The 18,732-nt window shown below is 36.4% G+C and overlaps 2 protein-coding genes and 1 long non-coding RNA gene across 3 annotated transcripts in view; all 3 read left to right on the top strand.

Moving 5' to 3' along the window:
• Positions 1–62: 62 nt before the first annotated feature.
• Positions 63–7,535, top strand: LOC134797809 (protein phosphatase inhibitor 2-like). Its single transcript, XM_063770172.1, has 2 exons — positions 63–600; positions 5,610–7,535. The coding sequence occupies exons 1-2, from the start codon at positions 196–198 to the stop codon at positions 5,676–5,678; spliced, it is 474 nt and encodes a 157-aa protein (XP_063626242.1). The 5' UTR covers positions 63–195; the 3' UTR covers positions 5,679–7,535.
• A 612-nt stretch (positions 7,536–8,147) lies between these two features.
• On the top strand, positions 8,148–15,040 carry LOC134797808 (uncharacterized). The gene is made up of 2 exons (XR_010145110.1): positions 8,148–12,362; positions 14,425–15,040. It is a non-coding gene; the product is annotated as an uncharacterized LOC134797808 (long non-coding RNA).
• Positions 15,041–15,682: 642 nt separating this feature from the next.
• The window catches only part of LOC134797818 (golgin subfamily B member 1), a 108,653-nt gene continuing 105,603 nt past the window's right edge, over positions 15,683–18,732 (top strand). The window contains exons 1-2 of the mRNA XM_063770188.1: positions 15,683–15,823; positions 16,097–17,155. Of these exons, the coding sequence (XP_063626258.1) occupies positions 15,779–15,823; positions 16,097–17,155 (1,104 nt within the window). The 5' untranslated portion in view covers positions 15,683–15,778. The remainder of the gene's footprint in view (positions 15,824–16,096; positions 17,156–18,732) is intronic.

Here is an 18,732-nt window from a genome sequence, read left to right as displayed (position 1 = left end):
TCACCAAACCAACTGTAAACTTGTATACCCCTTAAGTTTAATTCAGAATGACAACACCAACTTCTGTCACTAATTGTCAAATTATGGTAGAATTTAGAAAAACCATCGATGTTCACGACTTATTTGGTAAAGTAAAAGCTGAAACCTACTCAATACCTACCCGTTTGCTTTGTACAATGCAACAGTATTAGCGGCATGGCTCAGAATTTGCAAAAGAAGCCCTCCAAGGGCATACTGAAGACGTCACGCAGCGTGGACGTGCAGAGCAGCGATGGGGCTCCGTCGACGAGTAAGCGGGCGAAGGAGCAGCGATTCGACGAGATGAACATAATGGAGACGTTCCACCCGGCGAATAAGGATTACGGGCACATGAAAGTGGACGAGCCGAAGACGCCGTTTTCTGAACCCGTTGACGGAGATATGGAGCCGGTGGATGAGCTGGACGCGAACATTTTGGCGGCGAAGCTGGCGGCTAGTATGAACAAGCCACCTAAGTGCGTGGAGACCGACAGTGACGATGACATGGACGAATCGGACGAGGCGCGGGAGCGCCGGCTCGAGTTTGAGAAGAAGAGGAAAATGCATTATAATGAGTTCCAGGTGAGTTACGGTCTTGGGCGAACGCAGTTAATGTTATTCCTTTGAAAGATGTTTCATATTGTAGCAAATCCATCAATGGTAAGCACAATAGAAATGTGAGTAAATTATATGCAAGTACAAACACAAAAGTCACGGTTAATGAGATATAAATAGGAAGCAAGCAAGTGAAAACATGACAAGCAACAGGGACATATGAAGGATATAATAAGATATATCAACCTATGTTAATAGGAATAGATATGATCTTCTATATAAAAAAATCTTGTGCATCATTGTAATAGAGTTTGTTGTGATTCTTATAAAACCACTTTTTGTCTGATTTCTTACATTGTGTACAGTTACTTGATAATTTTTGTGTAAGCATGTCTGGCATCATACCGCAGAGGTTTTTACAATTGAATTTTTAGATTAACACTTTGGTATTAGGTAGACAGTTGGAATTATTACAGTACTAGATGAAAACCCGGCTTCGCTCGGGTAAAATAAATAATAGTAATAGGTAATACTCATTTTGAATTAAGTAATTATTTACTTTTAGACTTCATACCTTCATCAAGGCGGTTACAAACCTATCTCATCTCAGAAAACTTTAAATCCGTAACATACAATCATAACTCGAAAAATTTACTATTCCGATAATTATATCTAAAAACAAATATGTAATTAAAAAAACCTAATCCGCTTTTCTGGTAGCAGTTCGGTTCTGTAAGGATCACAGTTCTAACTTGACCCACTTTTCTGGTCGCAGATCGGTTCTGTGAAGGCCGCATTTATAACCTAGCCCACTTTCCAATCTCAAAAGAGGGAACCCTTTTGTACCTACCCTTCATGGCACTAAAGTGAAAGTATGGAAATTATCACTACTATTTCATTCTTTAATATTAATGCCTATCCGTTAATATTAAATTCGTTTACAAAAAAAAACTGAATAAGTGCGAGTCGGACTCACCCATCAAGAACGGAACACTTTTTAATATTTGTTGTTATAGCGGCAACAGAAATACATCATGTGTGAAAATTTCAACTGTCTAGCTATCACGGTTCATGAGATACAGCCTGGTGACAGAGGGACAGTGGAGTAAACTGAAATAAAGGTTCCGTCACACCGGCGCGATTTCAGAGCCGGGCCTGAGCGTTTTATATGAAAAAGCGGCGCGCCCCGCTCACGCGCCGCACGCGAAACGCGCCTGTGTGACGGAGCCTGAAATGTCAAACCGGGCAAGTGCTCGCGCACGAAGGGTTCCATACTTTTTAGTATTTGTTGTTATAGCGGTAACAGAAATACATCATCTGTGAAAATTTCAACTGCCTAGGCCTATCACGGTTCATGAGATACAGCCTGGTGACAGACAGACAGACAGACGGACAATGAAGTAAAACTGAAATAAATGTCATATACCTACTAAGAAAAACCGGCCAAGTGCGAGTTGGAATCGCTAATAGGTTCCCGTTTTTTAGTTACCCTTCAGGTACGGAACCCTAGTATGAGTGTAATAGATTTGTAACCGGTCAGCAATGTGAGTCCCTTGGAGAAGCAGAGGTCTAGTCTAAACCCCCACTTACCATCGGCATTAACAGCCTTGTATTCTTGTTTGCCACCAACATGTCATATTAAAACATATTAATAAAAATTTACTCGGTCAACAATGTGAGTCCCTTGGAGAAGCAGAGGTCTAATCTAAACTCCCACTTACCATCGGCATTAACAGCCTTGTATTCTTGTTTGCCACCAACATGTCATATTAATACATATTAATAAAAAATTACTCGGTCAACAATGTGAGTCCCTTGGAGAATCAGAGGTCTAGTCTAAACTCCTACTTACCATCGGCATTAACAGCCTTGTATGAGTTGTATGCTTGTTTGCCACCAACATGCCATGTTAAAACATATTAATAAAAATTTACTCGGTCAGCAATGTGAGTCCCTTGGAGAAGCAGAGGTCTAGTCTAAACTCCCACTTACCATCGGCATTAACAGCCTTGTATGCTTGTTTGCCACCAACATGTCATATTAAAACATATTAATAAAAATTTACTCGGTCAGCAATGTGAGTCCCTTGGAGAAGCAGAGGTCTAGTCTAAACTCCCACTTACCATTGGCATTAACAGCCTTGTATGCTTGTTTGCCACCAACATGTCATATTAAAACATATTAATAAAAATTTACTCGGTCAGCAATGTGAGTCCCTTGGAGAAGCAGAGGTCTAGTCTAAACTCCCACTTACCATCGGCATTAACAGCCTTGTATGCTTGTTTGCCACCAACATGTCATATTAAAACATATTAATAAAAATTTACTCATTTCATCAGTCATATCCAGCCTAGCATTGCATTGGCCCCGCTTAAATATTTCTTTAATTTGTTTTTAGTATTTGTTGTTATAGCGGCAACAGAAATACATCATTTGTGAAAATTGAAACTGTCTAGTTAATCTAGTTATCACGGTTCATGAGATCTTGAGATACAGCCTGGTGACAGACAGACGGACAGCAGAGTCTTAATATTTAATAGGGTCCCGTTTTTACCCTATGGGTACGCAACCCTAAAAAGTGACCAAGGCCTCCAGTGCCCTAGGCTGGAATCAAAGCAGCGTCCTCTGCTATTGCAGCAGGTGCCTGTGCCATTCTGCCACCGGGCCACCCACGGCGGCATAGGTCGAATTTTTCCAAGGATACTTATGCACTACTTACTGAAGGTTTATGGAGCCTCGCCATCCCTAAGCCTAAATTAAATATTTTCTGAAAATAATTTGTTTTGATCTAATAACATATTGGAGTCCTCGTAATAGGGGTCCCGTTTTTACCCTTTGGCTACAGAACCCTAAAAATCAACCTTGTTTTGGTACTATGTACTATGCTTCACTATGACTCTGAAATTTTAGCAGGAATTAATATTTTTTTTGTTGTCACCTGTCAAATTAGAATAGAATAGAATAGAATAGCCTTTATTGACCAAAAAATTAAATTTCAGCACATATTACATTTAAATAAATTCACATTTCATTTATATCAATTAGTTTCAATATTTTTTCCTTAGTAACTTTATTAAATAATTTTTATGTCATTGCTTTTTAATAATTATTTCAGTCTGCCTTCTTGGCATAGGCCTCCCCCAGCTCTCTCCACAGCTCTCTATCCCTTGCCGTCCCTATCCAATTAGGTCCCGCATGCTTCTTTATGTCATCCGACCACCTCATTATTGGTCTCCCTTCTCTCCTTTTTCCATCTCTAGGATACCATTCCGCTTCCTCTCTATCCCACTTATCTTTACCTTCCCTTGCCATATGTCCAGCCCAACCTGTTGCAGTCAAAAGTGTGAACTGGCCAAAGAACTTTTAACCGACAATAACAGGCAAAACTGCTTTGACTGAGCATGTTGGTCAAAAGTAGTTTTACCTGAAAATCATACCTATTTCTGGCAGCAGTTTCGTTTTTAGGGCGTAGCAAAAAAAAATAACCCTAACCTACCTATCTCTGGGAACAGTTTCGTTTTTTGGGCGTAGCAAAAAAATAACCCTAACCTACCTATCTCTGCGAGTACTTTTGACTGATAGTAACAGTCACAACACAATTACTATTAACCAATGATTTTCAGGTATAACTACTTTTGACCAACATGCTCAGTCAAAAGCAGTTTTGCCTGTTTTTGTCGGTTAAAAGTTCTTTTGACCAGTTCACACTTTTGACTGCGACATATATACTATCTATATATCTTATTATATTTAATCTTATATTCAACTTACATTGACTCCGGAGATAACTTATTAGCTTTATGCAGTTGACTTTCCAATTCACCGATACACCTCAAATTTGATTCATAGTCTAAAGCACAGTTATTAAATATGTCCACAATACACTGTAGCTTTTTGCACTGTTTCACACTGGCAATGTACTTAATTAGAGTGTGTTACAGTCAGCTGGCACTTAACTCAAAGTTTCTTTGAACAACGTCATTTTCATCTCGCTCACTTATTAGTTTATCACAGCTGCTTCAAGGTTGCTTTCACTTGCATTTCCAGGTAGCTAGTAGTGCCTTGACATGTAAGAATATTTGGAATCATTCTGAAATATTAAAATACAACTGAGAGACCGATGTTTATACTAAACACAATACACCCATGGAACGCTTTGAAGTTCAAATCTCGTTACGTTACGATGGCGTTTGCACTTTGCACTATGTTCGGTGACTATTTTTTATTGTTAACACACACAATACACTATTTAACAGGTTTTTATCACGTCTGGAGTACCGGATAAAGTATTTTCGAATAACAGCCGTCGTTGACGTCTAGGCAGTGTTGCTATCCTCTTAAAAGCCGTAACAGACTATCGCACGTTCTGGCTTAAAAACAAATTTATGTAATAATTATACCGGTATACATATCCATATGAAACGAAACTTAATGCAAATAATAACCATTATACATACCGGAAAGTCATCAAATAAACAGTAATATTCGTCTTGCTTTTTATTTAAAAAAAAACGACCAACCTAACTTGTAAGCATGTTTGCAGTTTCTAAACGCAACGCATAGCTGTCAAATGTCAACCAACAAATTGAGCCTTTAGTATTGTTTGTCGAAATTTTTTCACTTTTAAATGCAAAATACGCGACAATACGAATTTTGCGGATATATGTTCTCGATTCAAAAGTGTTATTTTTTTACGCTCTTTTGTTTGAGCATAATTTAATTTGTTTCTACCGTCAAAGCCGCTCGCGTTTATATATAAGGATGTGTTTATTACCATGTCCTCTAACTACAAAAAATATATATATGTGTGCCCCATAAAAATGTATTCTAATAAGTATTTGAAAATATTTCAACATGCATATAATTATTATTTTTGCTGCTATAGCCAAAAATATAAATAATCATTCTTGGTACAAAATTGACTGGTTTTCAGGCTTTTTGTATCTAGGAGAGAAGAAACATTTAAAAACTTCCTTTGGATCCCCTAACTGTCCAGCAGAGGCAGATATAATTGTTAATTATAAATTATTTTCCAGGCATTACAACTCGCTAGAAAGCTGCTAGCCCAAGAAGAAGAGGAAGAGGAAGAAAAAAAGACCACCTGACTGCCGTGCACACCTCCCCATCTCTGCCTCCAAGGTTGCATGTAAAGGCTTGTAGAGTCCACACTTGAGAGGAAAGGGGACAACCTGCGCTCCATACAAGTAGTAGTCCCCATTTTCCTCTCAGGATATAGAATTATGGAAAATATTTTTACATTATTTTATGTATATTAACCATAACTACGTTTGACTATTTCGATATATTGATTATTATTAAAATTAGGAGCGAAAAACAGATTTCATATAAATTTTTGAATGCCATTAACTCTAATAATAATTCTCAAATGTAGGGATAGCATAGCCATGGTTGATGTACAACAAATTGTGTTAAAATATTTTCAATAATAGTTAATTTCCAGAGAGGAAACTGAGTACTATGTTTGTACGTAAAGGCGATTTCGCGCGGGTCCTCCACTTTCGTCTTAACTGACCATTCTTAGACCCTGTGACTCACACGAACCTGCTGCGAGTATTATTATTATTAGTATCTTGGCCTGTGTTCTGGTATTATGGCTCGTAGGTAACATTCTTAGTAAATACGGGTAAGCATGGCTGGCCGTCACATTGGGGCCCGTTTACACATTCATTCACACACATTCATTCAGCCATGGAGCGTAGTATTTTGAGCGTGAAATTAACCGATCGCATTAAAAATACAATTCTACGCCCCAAAACGCAAATCACTGACGTAGCTGTAACTGCCGCCAAGCTTAAATGGGACTGGGCGGGACACGTCTGCCGTATGCCGGATGATCTGTGGGCCAAAACAGCCACCCGTTGGGTCCCACAGATTGTAAGGCGCCACGGCAGATCTCATCGGAGATGGCGGGACGAGCTTGACGCCTCTGACAGAGACTGGTGGGAGACTTTAGGGGAGAAGGATATGTGGAGAAATAACAGGGAGGCCTTTGCCCAGCAGTGGGACAATATGGGCTCATATAAAAAAATACACATTGATTAGTGTTTATTGCCAGTTGATACATTTGCCACTAAGCCAATGTAAAAACTCGCAGTAAACACTAGTCAATGTGTAAACAGGCCCCAATCTGAAGGCCAGCCACGCTTACCCCTATGCCACACTTACCCTAAATGACCTTATATCATCAAGACACCTTATATCAAGAGCCAAATCATCACAAATAGTAATCATGGTGTTAATATTTGTGCCAATTTCAACCAAAAGGGTACTTATTGTCAGTTGTGAATAAAGTGCTATTTCCTTGAAACTTCAATTTGAAATCAACCTTATTGACAACCAACAATATGGTACCTTTTACTTGAAACCGTCATATTTAAGCTTCAGGTTCATAATTGCTATGGAACCTGCCATCAACGTTTTCATCAGTCAATCTTGCTAATTTAGAATTTAGTGACATTGAACAGTCTTTTAAGATTAAACTTTAAAATGTGTGTAATTGATATGGAAGACAATAATAATAAAATATGTCGTGCTAAACAATGCAATATATTTCTAGATTGTTTGAACGGAGTTAGGAACAGAAACGGGTTGATGTACGAAATTTTTAGTGTCCTTACTTTGAAACACACTCATCATCAAAAATACCCTAACATCGTGTGAAGCCCTGATGCCCCTGATGGTGACTGTATATTCAAAATTACCAGGGTTGACTGTATGACAGACACCCATAACTTAAAAAGTCTAATTAATATTTAGAATCATCATTGTACAAGTCAATCTTTTTGATTATTTTATACTTAAGTGCCACAAAACACATCATAGTTCCCATAGAAGTTCCAAGTGGAATAAAGTACCTACCCAACAATTTTTTGTGTTTAATGGTTAAGGCTGCGTTTCCACCAAAGATTGAGGATGTGTAGCGACATGTTTGTTAAGAACCAATAGAATCACTACACGCTGAGCGCGGAATGCAAATGAAGGGTTCTTAACAAACACATCCTACGCAACGCATCCTCGCACAGCTCTGGTGGAAACGCAGCCTGACGGTAACAATTATTGAAAATAATAGTTGATAAAAACATTTTGTTTGGAAACTGTGAATCTGTTCAAATTTGTAACTTACAATTACTTAAAAACCAGATTAATGTAATCATTCAATAATTTTTAGGGTTCCATACCCAAAGGGTAAAAACGGGACCCTATTACTAAGACTCTTCTGTCCGTCTGTCTGTCTGTCACCAGGCTGTATCTCATGAACAGTGATAACTAGACAGTCACAGATGATATATTTCTATTGCTGCTATAACAACAAATACTAAAAAAGAAAAAAAAATATTTAAGTGGGGCTCCCGTTTGTTGCGTAATGGTACAGAACCCTTCGTGCGCGAGTCCGACTCGCACTTGGCCGGTTTTATTTTAATCGTTTTGAATAGGTAATACTAATAACATTTACAGTTAGATACATATTAAAATAACATCACAAATAATTACATACTGTTATTAGTCAAATCCGTCCCTCGTCGCTTCCGGCGCAAAAGTGCCCATAATGCTCGCAGCATTACCACGCTGGAATCGCTGTATGGCAATAGGCAGCCTTTACACCAGAAACGAATAAGAGCGGGGGGGTCTTCCCCCTTTTGTCGAAGACGATTAAAATGACGAACATCATAATTAAACTCAATTATTATTTATAGTATTTTATAGGTTGTGATAAATCATTTGATTGGTGTATTATATCACAGAGAATTGATTGGAATGTATATGTGTACTAATGTACATGTGAATATATCAATATATCTTTGGTGTATATCGAAAGAATTCAATTCAATATCAAAGATGCCATACGTGGTTCCTTCCAAGGTTCAGTCGATTCTAAAAGCATTAAACACTATGAGTGTATGGTAAATTATACAGAATTTCTTATCTATTATTGCATATTTGCCTTTTTTATATAAATTTATATATTTTGTATTGTATTACCTAATATTTTTAACCTAAGGCTTACCTAAGCCATGAAAAGTTGCATATGTAACAGTTGAATATGATAGAAGTTTTGGAATGAATTCAAGGTGCAGAAATAATTGTGTTATACCTGTTTTAACAACCCTTATTAGTTTTACAAACATGAACTTTTTTATTAACTAATAGACTTCATTTAAATGAGTTTATGACTTCGACATTCGACATTTTATATTATACTGAGGTCCCTAGCGACTTTCATTAATTGATTGCCACTGCGACAAGGTGCGAAATGGTACTGAAATTATTTTTTTTGACTGTACTTAAATTCAGTTGTTACAAAGATATCTTCAATTTAAATATTCTATTCCGGTACTGTTTGCTTCCAACATTTCAATGTGCCAATTTCAGTCATCTTCCTTTGTAATAAGGTTCCAAATTGAGTAGCCATAGTCTTGTGTTCATTTGATGGGCACAGTTGGGTTAGGTTCGTGTTTTATTAATCAAACCATGACTTATATACTTACATCTAATGAACGAGAAATGCCATAAAAATATACTTTATTTGCTTGAATATAGAACCTATTTGCTAATACTATCGAGTGAGCCTATAACAGAGTACGTACCTACGCCATTCTTGACGTCATAGTAATAGTTGTTCAATATGACCTACATGAAACGGGGCTATAACCGCGAAAATCGAAGTTCGCATATTGCGGGCATCTATTTATGTCTCTCTAATAACGACTTCATTGAAGTAAAAGAGAAAGATCCCCGCAATTTGCGAATTTCGGTTTTCGCGGTAGCCCCACAGATGTCAGACTCAACAAAGTCACTCTGTATAAGCGGATAAATCCTCAGCACGCGCGTTTACGGCGCATGTATTATTAACTAACTCAAGTACTTGTATGTAGGTATACATTGGTAAATCTGTCACTGCTCAACTCGTGCTAACCGTGCTGTCGGCGTGTGAAAACATTTACCATTGTATGATAGTATGACGTCAAACCTTAGCGTCAAACATTGAGATTAATCGAGCTTGTCGAAGGTTACATAGGCGAATAGAAATAGTGTATTGACTGACAATATATATTAGTTGTGTTGAGTTGACAATGCAGTGTATTGTGATCTCGAACTAAGCTAACGTCACTTGTGACTTTGTAATTGATGTAACGGACTTTTAACCTTGGTGTCCTAGTTAATAGTTTTACAGTTTGAACGGAGACCATCATGCATAGACATTGTGAAATCAGGACCATAATAGTTTTTGAACTTTAATTTAATAAAAAATCACACGCTGCACGTAAGCTTCGGTAGCTTAGTTGGCCAAGAACATTTAGACCGGTGTTCCAAAAGGTCGCAAGTTCGAGTCTTGCCCGTAGCGGTGTTTTTTTTCGTTTAATTTAAAAACTTTGTATTTAAATCATGGGTGATGGATAAGATGTAAACAATTTGAAAAAAATGCTACAATTCATGCAAATTAAGTATAGGGTGTCAGAAATTATGCAAAATTGAACCCCTATCTTTGAAACCAAGTTGAAAATAATGTGGGAAATATATTCCCTCTGCCTTGAGCCATTGCTTAAGAGCTACAAAGCCAATGCAATTGATTAATCGTAATACGTAAGAACCCTCTGGGGAATGTAATTAGCGATAAATGTCGGCACTACTTAAAAAAAAACTCGTATCTTGTTCTGTCAATCAAAAGAAAAATGTGGTGTACAGTCGAGGACATAAATATGTATACATTTTTTCACCTTATTTCAATGGGTTAAGGTGAAGAAATGTATACATATTTATGTCCTCGACTGTACCTATCTATGTATGGGCTGCATACAGAGTTAGGTATTGCCTTTCAACTGAGTATCAGTGTGAGTTACGTGATTTTTGCAAATTAGTCATCACGATGTGTGTAATTTACGTTACAGCTATGTGTTTTATATATATATGAGGCGGTAGAAAAATTATCGAAAGCGTTTAACATTGATTGTGTTGGTTTTGTAGTTTCTGGTTATACTGTATAGACAATTATCGAAGTGAGTTGACGTTAGTTACCGCATCGCTTTGTGGCACCATCGAAATCGGGAACGCCGTAATATGCAGCTTTTTTACCCGAATATTACAATCGTTTGTCTAGTAGCCCGGGAGGCATAGGCTTCAATTAGCAACTTTCAGAAAGTATTTAAAATTAAATGATTATGTTGCAGTCAAAAGTGTGAACTGGTCAAAAGAACTTTTAACCGACAAAAACAGGCAAAACTGCTTTTGACTGAGCATGTTGGTCAAAAGTAGTTTTACCTGAAAATCATACCTATTTCTGGCAGCAGTTTCGTTTTTAGGGCGTAGCAAAAAAAAAATAACCCTAACCGACCTATCTCTGGGAACAGTTTCGTTTTTTGGGCGTAGCAAAAAAAAATAACCCTAACCTACCTATTTCTGGGAGTACTTTTGACTGATAGTAACAGTCACAATTAATTTAACCAATGAATTTCAGGTAAAACTACTTTTGACCAACATGCTCAGTCAAAAGCAGTTTTGCCTGTTTTTGTCGGTTAAAAGTTCTTTTGACCAGTTCACACTTTTGACTGCGACAATTACACCTTTCCAAGTTTCCATAATTTGTAACTGCGAATGTTTAACTAAAGATCACGCTAATTTTCTTGACGGTCTGAAGAAACCGTTGTGTTCTCAATTTCTTTGGTGCGATGTCGTGTCGCGCCGGGTTTAGGTGGTTTGTCTTATAAAATACTTATGACCTCGATTCGTTTTTGTAATGCATTAATTTGTAAATAGCGCTTTTGATGGTAGAACTGCAATTATTATGAAAATTAATGGAGATCGTGTTTTCTTTATTTACATGCATTTAATGTTATATGAGGTACAGTCACTTGCACAACGAAGTGCACAATAATACATTACGATACGAGTGCGAAAAGTAGGAAATTCGCAACGAGCGGCGATAAATTAAAACTACCGAAAGAAGTGTTTTAAATCGACACGAGTTGCGAATTAACTATTCGCACGCGTATGGTACAACGTTTTACAGTACATATGGCCCTTTCGACATATGCACGTAAAGCGCTAATTAACGCACTAGTGCGGTAAAGTAACACCATATGTACTACACGCTCTTTATGGTTCTACAATCTACAAATACCTGAGATTGTGTCAGATATTTTTGCACGCTTCGCTGTGTAAGATATAATGCAGGTGATTGTACAGTGGGCTGCCCACTGTGGGCATCAACTAATATGCGTAATGTTAATTTAGTTATTTACTTTTATTTTATACTTAACCTATTCAATGTAATTCTTCCTATAACAATGTTACTTTCAGGAGTCACAAGCCAACTGCATCATGTGGGTTAACCGATGCCGTCGGAAAGTTATCAAAATTGAGAATTTTCCACATTGAACAATTCCGGAAACTTCTGGAGATCGAAATTTTCCGTTTCCAAAATGAAAGTCCTTTTTTCCCTATGAATTTTTCCTGAAATATCCGAGATACTTTTCCAACTTTTTTTAAACTTTCCGCAAGTCGCGCGGCTTCTGTAGCTGGGTTACTTTGACAACATAAGTCAGAGGTGGGTCATAAGATATGACTCATAACAGATTAAGATGATTATGAGCTATGCGTGTTCAATTGAAATTGAACACGCATACCTCGTATAGCTGTACTTGGCATTAGTCAAAAGCTTAAGTTTTGACTGGCAAGTTTACTTGGAACAGGCAATAATATTGTAAAAGCTAAGGATTACTAACACAATGGATTGCAAAGCAATATTTGTGTGGATTGTACGAATAAGTAAGGTAAGTACCCCTATTAACGAGGGGGTTAAGCAACTTTTACAAAGACAGCCAAAAATGAAGCATAATCAGGCTCTGTATGAACAAAGACATATTTTTTTATGATAGTTTGTACATCGAAATTTATATTTCATTCGTTTTTGGACTTGTTTTGGCCAGTTATATAGAAAAAAATAATTATTAAACCTGAAACGTCGAAATCGCCTATTACCGTGGTAATTGATCATTGCTACCCAAATACCGCGGATATGGGTTCCTTTTTACGAGGGTAGATAAACCCATCGCATTTTTAGTTCCTTCTTTATATACCTACTTATATTTATTTGACAATAGTAATTAAATAAATAGTAGGTTATATTTAATCAGATTTCCAATTATAAGATTCAATTAATATTTATTTTAGACTTTTCTATAAGGAAAAATAAGAGGATTTTTAGTAAAACATAATTATGAAAGTGAATTCCTTTGAGTCTACTTACACCTACTAACTACACTTAGATAATTAATATATTATGTGGTCGTATCAAACATACATGCTGTATACAAGTATCTACATAAAACAACATAAAATAAATAAATATAAGGGGACATCTTACACAGATCGACATATCCCCAATCTATGCAAAGCTTCTACTATGGATATTAGGCGACGATATACATACTTATATAGATAAATACAAATTTATATAATAAAAATAATAATTCAGCCTATATACGTTGGTGCTGGGCATACTTGTATGACCTACGTAGAAAACACCCATGACTTAAGAACAAATATCTGTGTTCGTCACACATATAAATGCCCATCAACATCAAATTGATCCAATGATACAAGATATGTGAAATCAAATATTAAAAGAAATTTATATTGGATGTACTGCATCTTTTATTAATAACACATAATCCAGACATAATTTTAAATTAATTAAAAACTAAACTTACATATAAATATAAACTAAACATGTATATTATATAATAAACAACCTACTGAAATCCGTCCCGGGCTGCCCCCGACGTAAAGGTGCCCATCACGCTCGCTGCGTTGCCGCGTTAGATTACGATTGTATGTTGGTGTATTATACGAGTATGTTCTAATTAAAATAATACAATAGGTTTTATAATAATTATATTAGGAACCTATTTATTTCCTACCAAAGTTGTAGGTGGTTCGGTATTGGGTGCCCATACATCTTATTACCGAGTGATGTAACGATCGCTAAACGGTTTAATTCACATTATTGTAAAACTCATTTACGAGTAATGAAAATATATAAAAATCGCGTATATTTTGAATACAATCAAAATGGAAGATACTAAATATTACGAAACATTTTATAAAACAGACTTGACAGCCATGCTTTTGTTTTTATATCAACATTTAAACAAGATTCTCATATAATGGTTTCTAAGGAAACCTCCAGTTAAGTGCTTAAAACTGTAGTCAACATTAAGAGTTCTTGAATAGATTTCATACCACGTTAATAGCTCTTTAGCTTTATAGATGGTTAAATATTTCAATAACATCAAGAGTTAAGGAAATATGTATTTACATATGAATATATAACCCTTCGAACTTAAAATACCGTTTCCGCTATTACCGAGGTATACCTCGAAATTAGGAACCACACCAAAAAATTTAACCCAACACCGAGGTTTTTAATTTCCTGTTTTTTACTAATGGCAAGCAAATATTTACAAATTGAGTATTTGGGAACCATAAATATCATAATTAAGAATTGATATAAAATTTTAGTCTACGTAATATTCATCATTACTATGAAAATCACTAAATAAAATACGCGTTTGCTTACTTGAGGTGTTGCGCGTTAGTATGGAGTATTCAAATCCTGCGCCCCCGATGAGTTAGTTTACGCTTTTCGAATTGTTTACTTTGTGTTTCTTTACTAGTGCTATACTTATTCGACAGTCAATAGAGAAGGGTTTGTTTGTGTGTACTTCAATTTTAAAAATGTTAATAGACTTTCTTATAAAACGCCTTTTTGTACATACCGCGGTAATCAGTGCCGATTTTAATGGGCTCGTTAATAGGGGTACTTACCTTAAGTTGTGAAGAATTTATGCGCTAATAGCAATTAGCGCATAAATACGGCTTTATTAGACAACTTGAGAATTTTATTACACTGGTGTGGACGCGGCATTAATATTAAAATTATCTTCGCAATTTGTTATCGGGATGCCATTTTAGGTTCAACTAAGTTGTTACCACTGGTAACTACTGGAAATTTGTTTCCCACCTTTTACTACTGGTAACTGGGGAAAAAATCCCACCTTTTAGTGGTGAAGGGTGGGAAAAATATTCCCAGTAGTAACAACTTGGTGGTAACTAGTGGCAATAACCCAGTTTTAGGATCTTCTCCATCAATATGTCAAACGAAAGTGACGTAGCCTGAGAAGACAATAGCAAAACCACGAAGTGATTTTTGCCTTTATAGTGTATCCAATCCCTTGTCAACGAGCAGGGTAGTACTTATGATGATGATGAATAAGTTAACAATTTTTCACACCAGTGTGGATGCATCATAATATCAATCCACAAACTTCAATTGTAGATTGGCCTTATTCGTAATGAAGTTGTTACTTATATTTTGTAGGAAATGTACAGAATGAAATGGCTTTTTCTAAAATGTATGTGTAAATAGTAATAAAGTATATTGATATCCTATCGTGTTTCATTGATTGTCCAAAGTATAAAACCAAAAATAAAAAACGGTACCGTTCAGGCTGCTTCACCACTGAGGCGGAGATCATTACGCCAATACTAGAATTATACTAGAATATTGTGTGCATCCAAGGCTGAAACAAAGAAAAGTAGGTCACTACTACACATGTAGGTACTACTAATTTAATAAAATGTGAACTCGTGCAAGTTATTTGATTTGTATTGTTAGTTCCAGTTTTCATCACTCGCTTCAGTGAGTCGACATTGGTTTCCTATAACTGTTATTATATTAGTAATAAACCCTAGAGTTAGTCACTTGAAGAAGCTGTAGTTTTTTCAAATATATTTTGTTATTAAAATAACTGTAAGCTAAACTCAAACTCGTAAAGAATTTGGTGGGAAAAGCGTTTTGTTAAATGCTTCAGCTGAGGATTGTCAGAATACGTTTTCAAAATCTAGAACAGGTAAGTTATCACAAGAAACATCTTTAAGAATATTTAACAATAACGAGAGACCTAAATTTAATTTTTTCAAAGGTTTTCATTAAAGAAAGTAAATAACAAAAGGAAACATTCTTTGACGTTTAGTATGTTGTTGAAAGAGCAGAAACGAAACGCAGAAATTGTTTTTTTTTATAGTTCATAGTTTGTATTTTATTTGAATGAAACGTCGTCTTGACAACCAATTTTAGTGAGAAAATGAAATTTTCAATTGTTAAATAATATGAATATGTTAAATTATGGGTGATATTCACAAGATTCCACCGCTCACAGCAGAATCCAAGGTAAACGTTGCATGCAATCGATATAATTTTGCTCTCGATCGTACCCGTGAAAGCGTATCAAACTATCGCGTTGTAGGTTTATATTCGTCGATACGTTAAAAATAGTTCAGAAAATGCATCGCCGCGGTGCCCTACCTGTTCTAGGCCGACCTACTCTCCGTTATCGAGCCGCGAATCCCAGAAAGCTGTTATTACGCAGGTTTCATTCAAGTTTTCACCACCGATGGTCATAAATCAACTCGCCCATTGATTTTATTTTTGATTTATTTTTAGAACGTTCTTCCGGATGTCGTACATTCTCAACAGATTCCCGCGGAAGGGACCGCGGTAACCGATACAGAAGCATCTCAAATAGATACGCCACACGATGAAACAGGAACTCCAGTCATTAAAGAAGATGACAGTCAAACGGAGTCTATATCGGAACATATTCCCTCCAAACTGGAGTATTCCATTACTGAGTCGGATAACGCCGGCGCGGCGCAGTCAGGGCTGCTCCAAGTGGGACAGCATGACACAGATCCATCCCGCAATAGCTCTTTAAACATGCCTCTTCCCTCCCCTAGTGACAACCCTAGCACACAAGACCCAAGCAAAAGCACCTCATGGCCTGACCCTAAGTCAACAGACATTCATCACATAAGTGAAGAAAGTCCAGTCAATTTAGCATCTGAATCGGTATCCAAAGACACTCATGCAACGCAACAGGCTGAAGAGAAATCTCAACATGAAAAATCACAAGAATCTCCACGAAGTGACAAATATCTTGACTCACTTAACGAAGAAACATATCCTAAGTCAAATGCCTCAGAGGATGAAAAAGAGGTTGAAAAACAGAGTCATTCTCTATCACCACCATTATCATTATCCGTAGGGGAAGATTCACTAAAACAAGCAAGTTCAGGCTCAGAAGAGATTATAAAGTTAGATATCAGAGGTCACAGTGCTCGTAAATTTCCTCTCTCGGCTGCAAAGATTATCTTTGGGCCTCCACCGGATGGCAGTCACTTAGTTGACGAAGATGTTCAGCCCTTACCAGTATTCCAGACCCTTATGTCCCCTTTCCTTGTTGGTGCCGGGGAAATGAAGGTTGAAGAGCTATTTGATGAGAGAGAATCTCAAGTGGAAATCGAGAAAGACAGTTTGTCAAGTATAGACAAAATTGAGCAAAGCGACTTGTTAGTAGAAGAGGTTGTCATAGATGATACAAAAGAAAAGTTGCAGGATGAGTCTATGCCCAGTATGCCGCAACCAAAGTCGTTGGCTGACACCATGTCTTTTAGCACAATGACGACAGACTACAAGACGATATGCGAAGAGTTCCAAGCTAAGGTATGGGATTTGCAAGAGCAGTTGGTTGTTATATTCTTGCACCTCGGTGTTTTTATATTCTGTGCTGTGCTCCTGCTTAAACAGTTAGCTTGCCATATGTACACTTTTTTGTTTGCGAAAAAATCACGACATGTTGATGTAGAATTGTCTTAATAAATTTGTGTGTGTTTAAATGTGTCTATGTTGTAGTTAGTTGGGATAAAAGTATGGGTAAAATAGTAAGGTTTGGGGTTCTTAAATGACTGGTTTTGCCATATTCATGTTATATCTATCTTTCCCAAATAAAATAAATAAAGAGAAAATAAAGGTACAGGTGAAATGAGAAATAGACATATATGACCTTTGTAAGCTCAGTATTAACTGAGAGATTGCATTAATTTTGTTAAAATGGATCAAAAATAGAAAATGTGAATTTAGTTACCTACTGCAGTATAAGATATATTTTGTCATGTTTTGTAAGAAAGCTAATTAACATTATTCTGCATGTAACTGTAACCCATGGGACAACAAATTTGACTAACTAAACAAAGGTTTGTAACTTTTATTATGATTAACCAAAACTTACGGATAAAAGGTATATTAGGTACGTATATTACCGCAAATTAACTTTGCAATTTTATAACATATGGATTTTATGTATTCTATAGTATGACATTAAGGTTCCCTATCATCAGCAAGGGTCCCTAGTTTATCAAACACATGAAAAACAGGAAAATAACAAATTCCATTATACATAATATTGCACAGCTTTAGGGCCGATACAGACGGACTGCCCACTGCAACGTCGGCGTGCAGTTCCAATACAAGTTGCAGTCCATCTGTACCGGCCTGATATATGCATGAAGTAGAGGGTGCTATTATGTGGTTACAAACGATATTCACTTTGTATATTAGTATGGGATCTGAAAGTTAAAAAGACTATTTTTTTTTAATTATATTTTCATTATTTTATCTGTATAACGTGGGTATTTGGTGTGCACCTACTTTATTTCATCATCAATGATATAGTTTAAATAATGTACAATCAATTGGAAAAATATGGGTGCATAAAATTTTTAGGACATTTTTGAGTATGATGTGTGCACCCATATTTTTTACACTTGACTGTACGAAAACTGTGGAATGTGGAAAGTAAGGTTTTAAGAGAATGACTGCCATTGCTTTTGTAGGACAAACCTTTATGGCATTTGAAAAATAATCATTCATCAAAATCCAATGTCATAACTCTATCCTCATAAGATCCAGAATAAGTATTTGAATCCTCTGTTAGTTATCATTATTAAGAATTCAGATTCGTATTGTATCTTCAGGTCTTAAGAGGAGAGAGTAAAGTCATCTGTTGACATGACAGCCAAAACTCACTTTCGATTTGACTGCACGGAATAAATTCTTACGTTTAAAATTCTAGTCAACTGAACTTTACACATTCGCAATATGCTTGAATCGATAGAGTTGAAAGAAGTGAAGATAAAACTGGGGTGGTAAAACAATAAAAAATTGCCAGTGATTTTTGGTCATGAGCAGTAAATGTGTGTCGATGTCGCTAAGCATGCTTCCGTGTCAATGAACGCTTCTGT

Source organism: Cydia splendana, chromosome 15 (assembly GCF_910591565.1).
Source record: "Cydia splendana chromosome 15, ilCydSple1.2, whole genome shotgun sequence".
NCBI lineage: Eukaryota > Metazoa > Arthropoda > Insecta > Lepidoptera > Tortricidae > Cydia > Cydia splendana.
The sequence above is the reverse complement of the archived record's forward strand: the minus strand, read 5'-3'. Positions and strand labels throughout refer to the sequence as shown.

What these genes read in the sequence shown, in the direction of transcription:
- LOC134797809 (XM_063770172.1), top strand. Translation starts at nt 196, where the DNA reads ATGGCTCAGAATTTGCAAAAGAAGCCCTCCAAGGGCATACTGAAGACG. An exon ending in TGCATTATAATGAGTTCCAG is followed by an intron (nt 601 to 5,609) that starts GTGAGTTACGGT and finishes ATTATTTTCCAG; the next exon opens with GCATTACAACTCGCTAGAAA.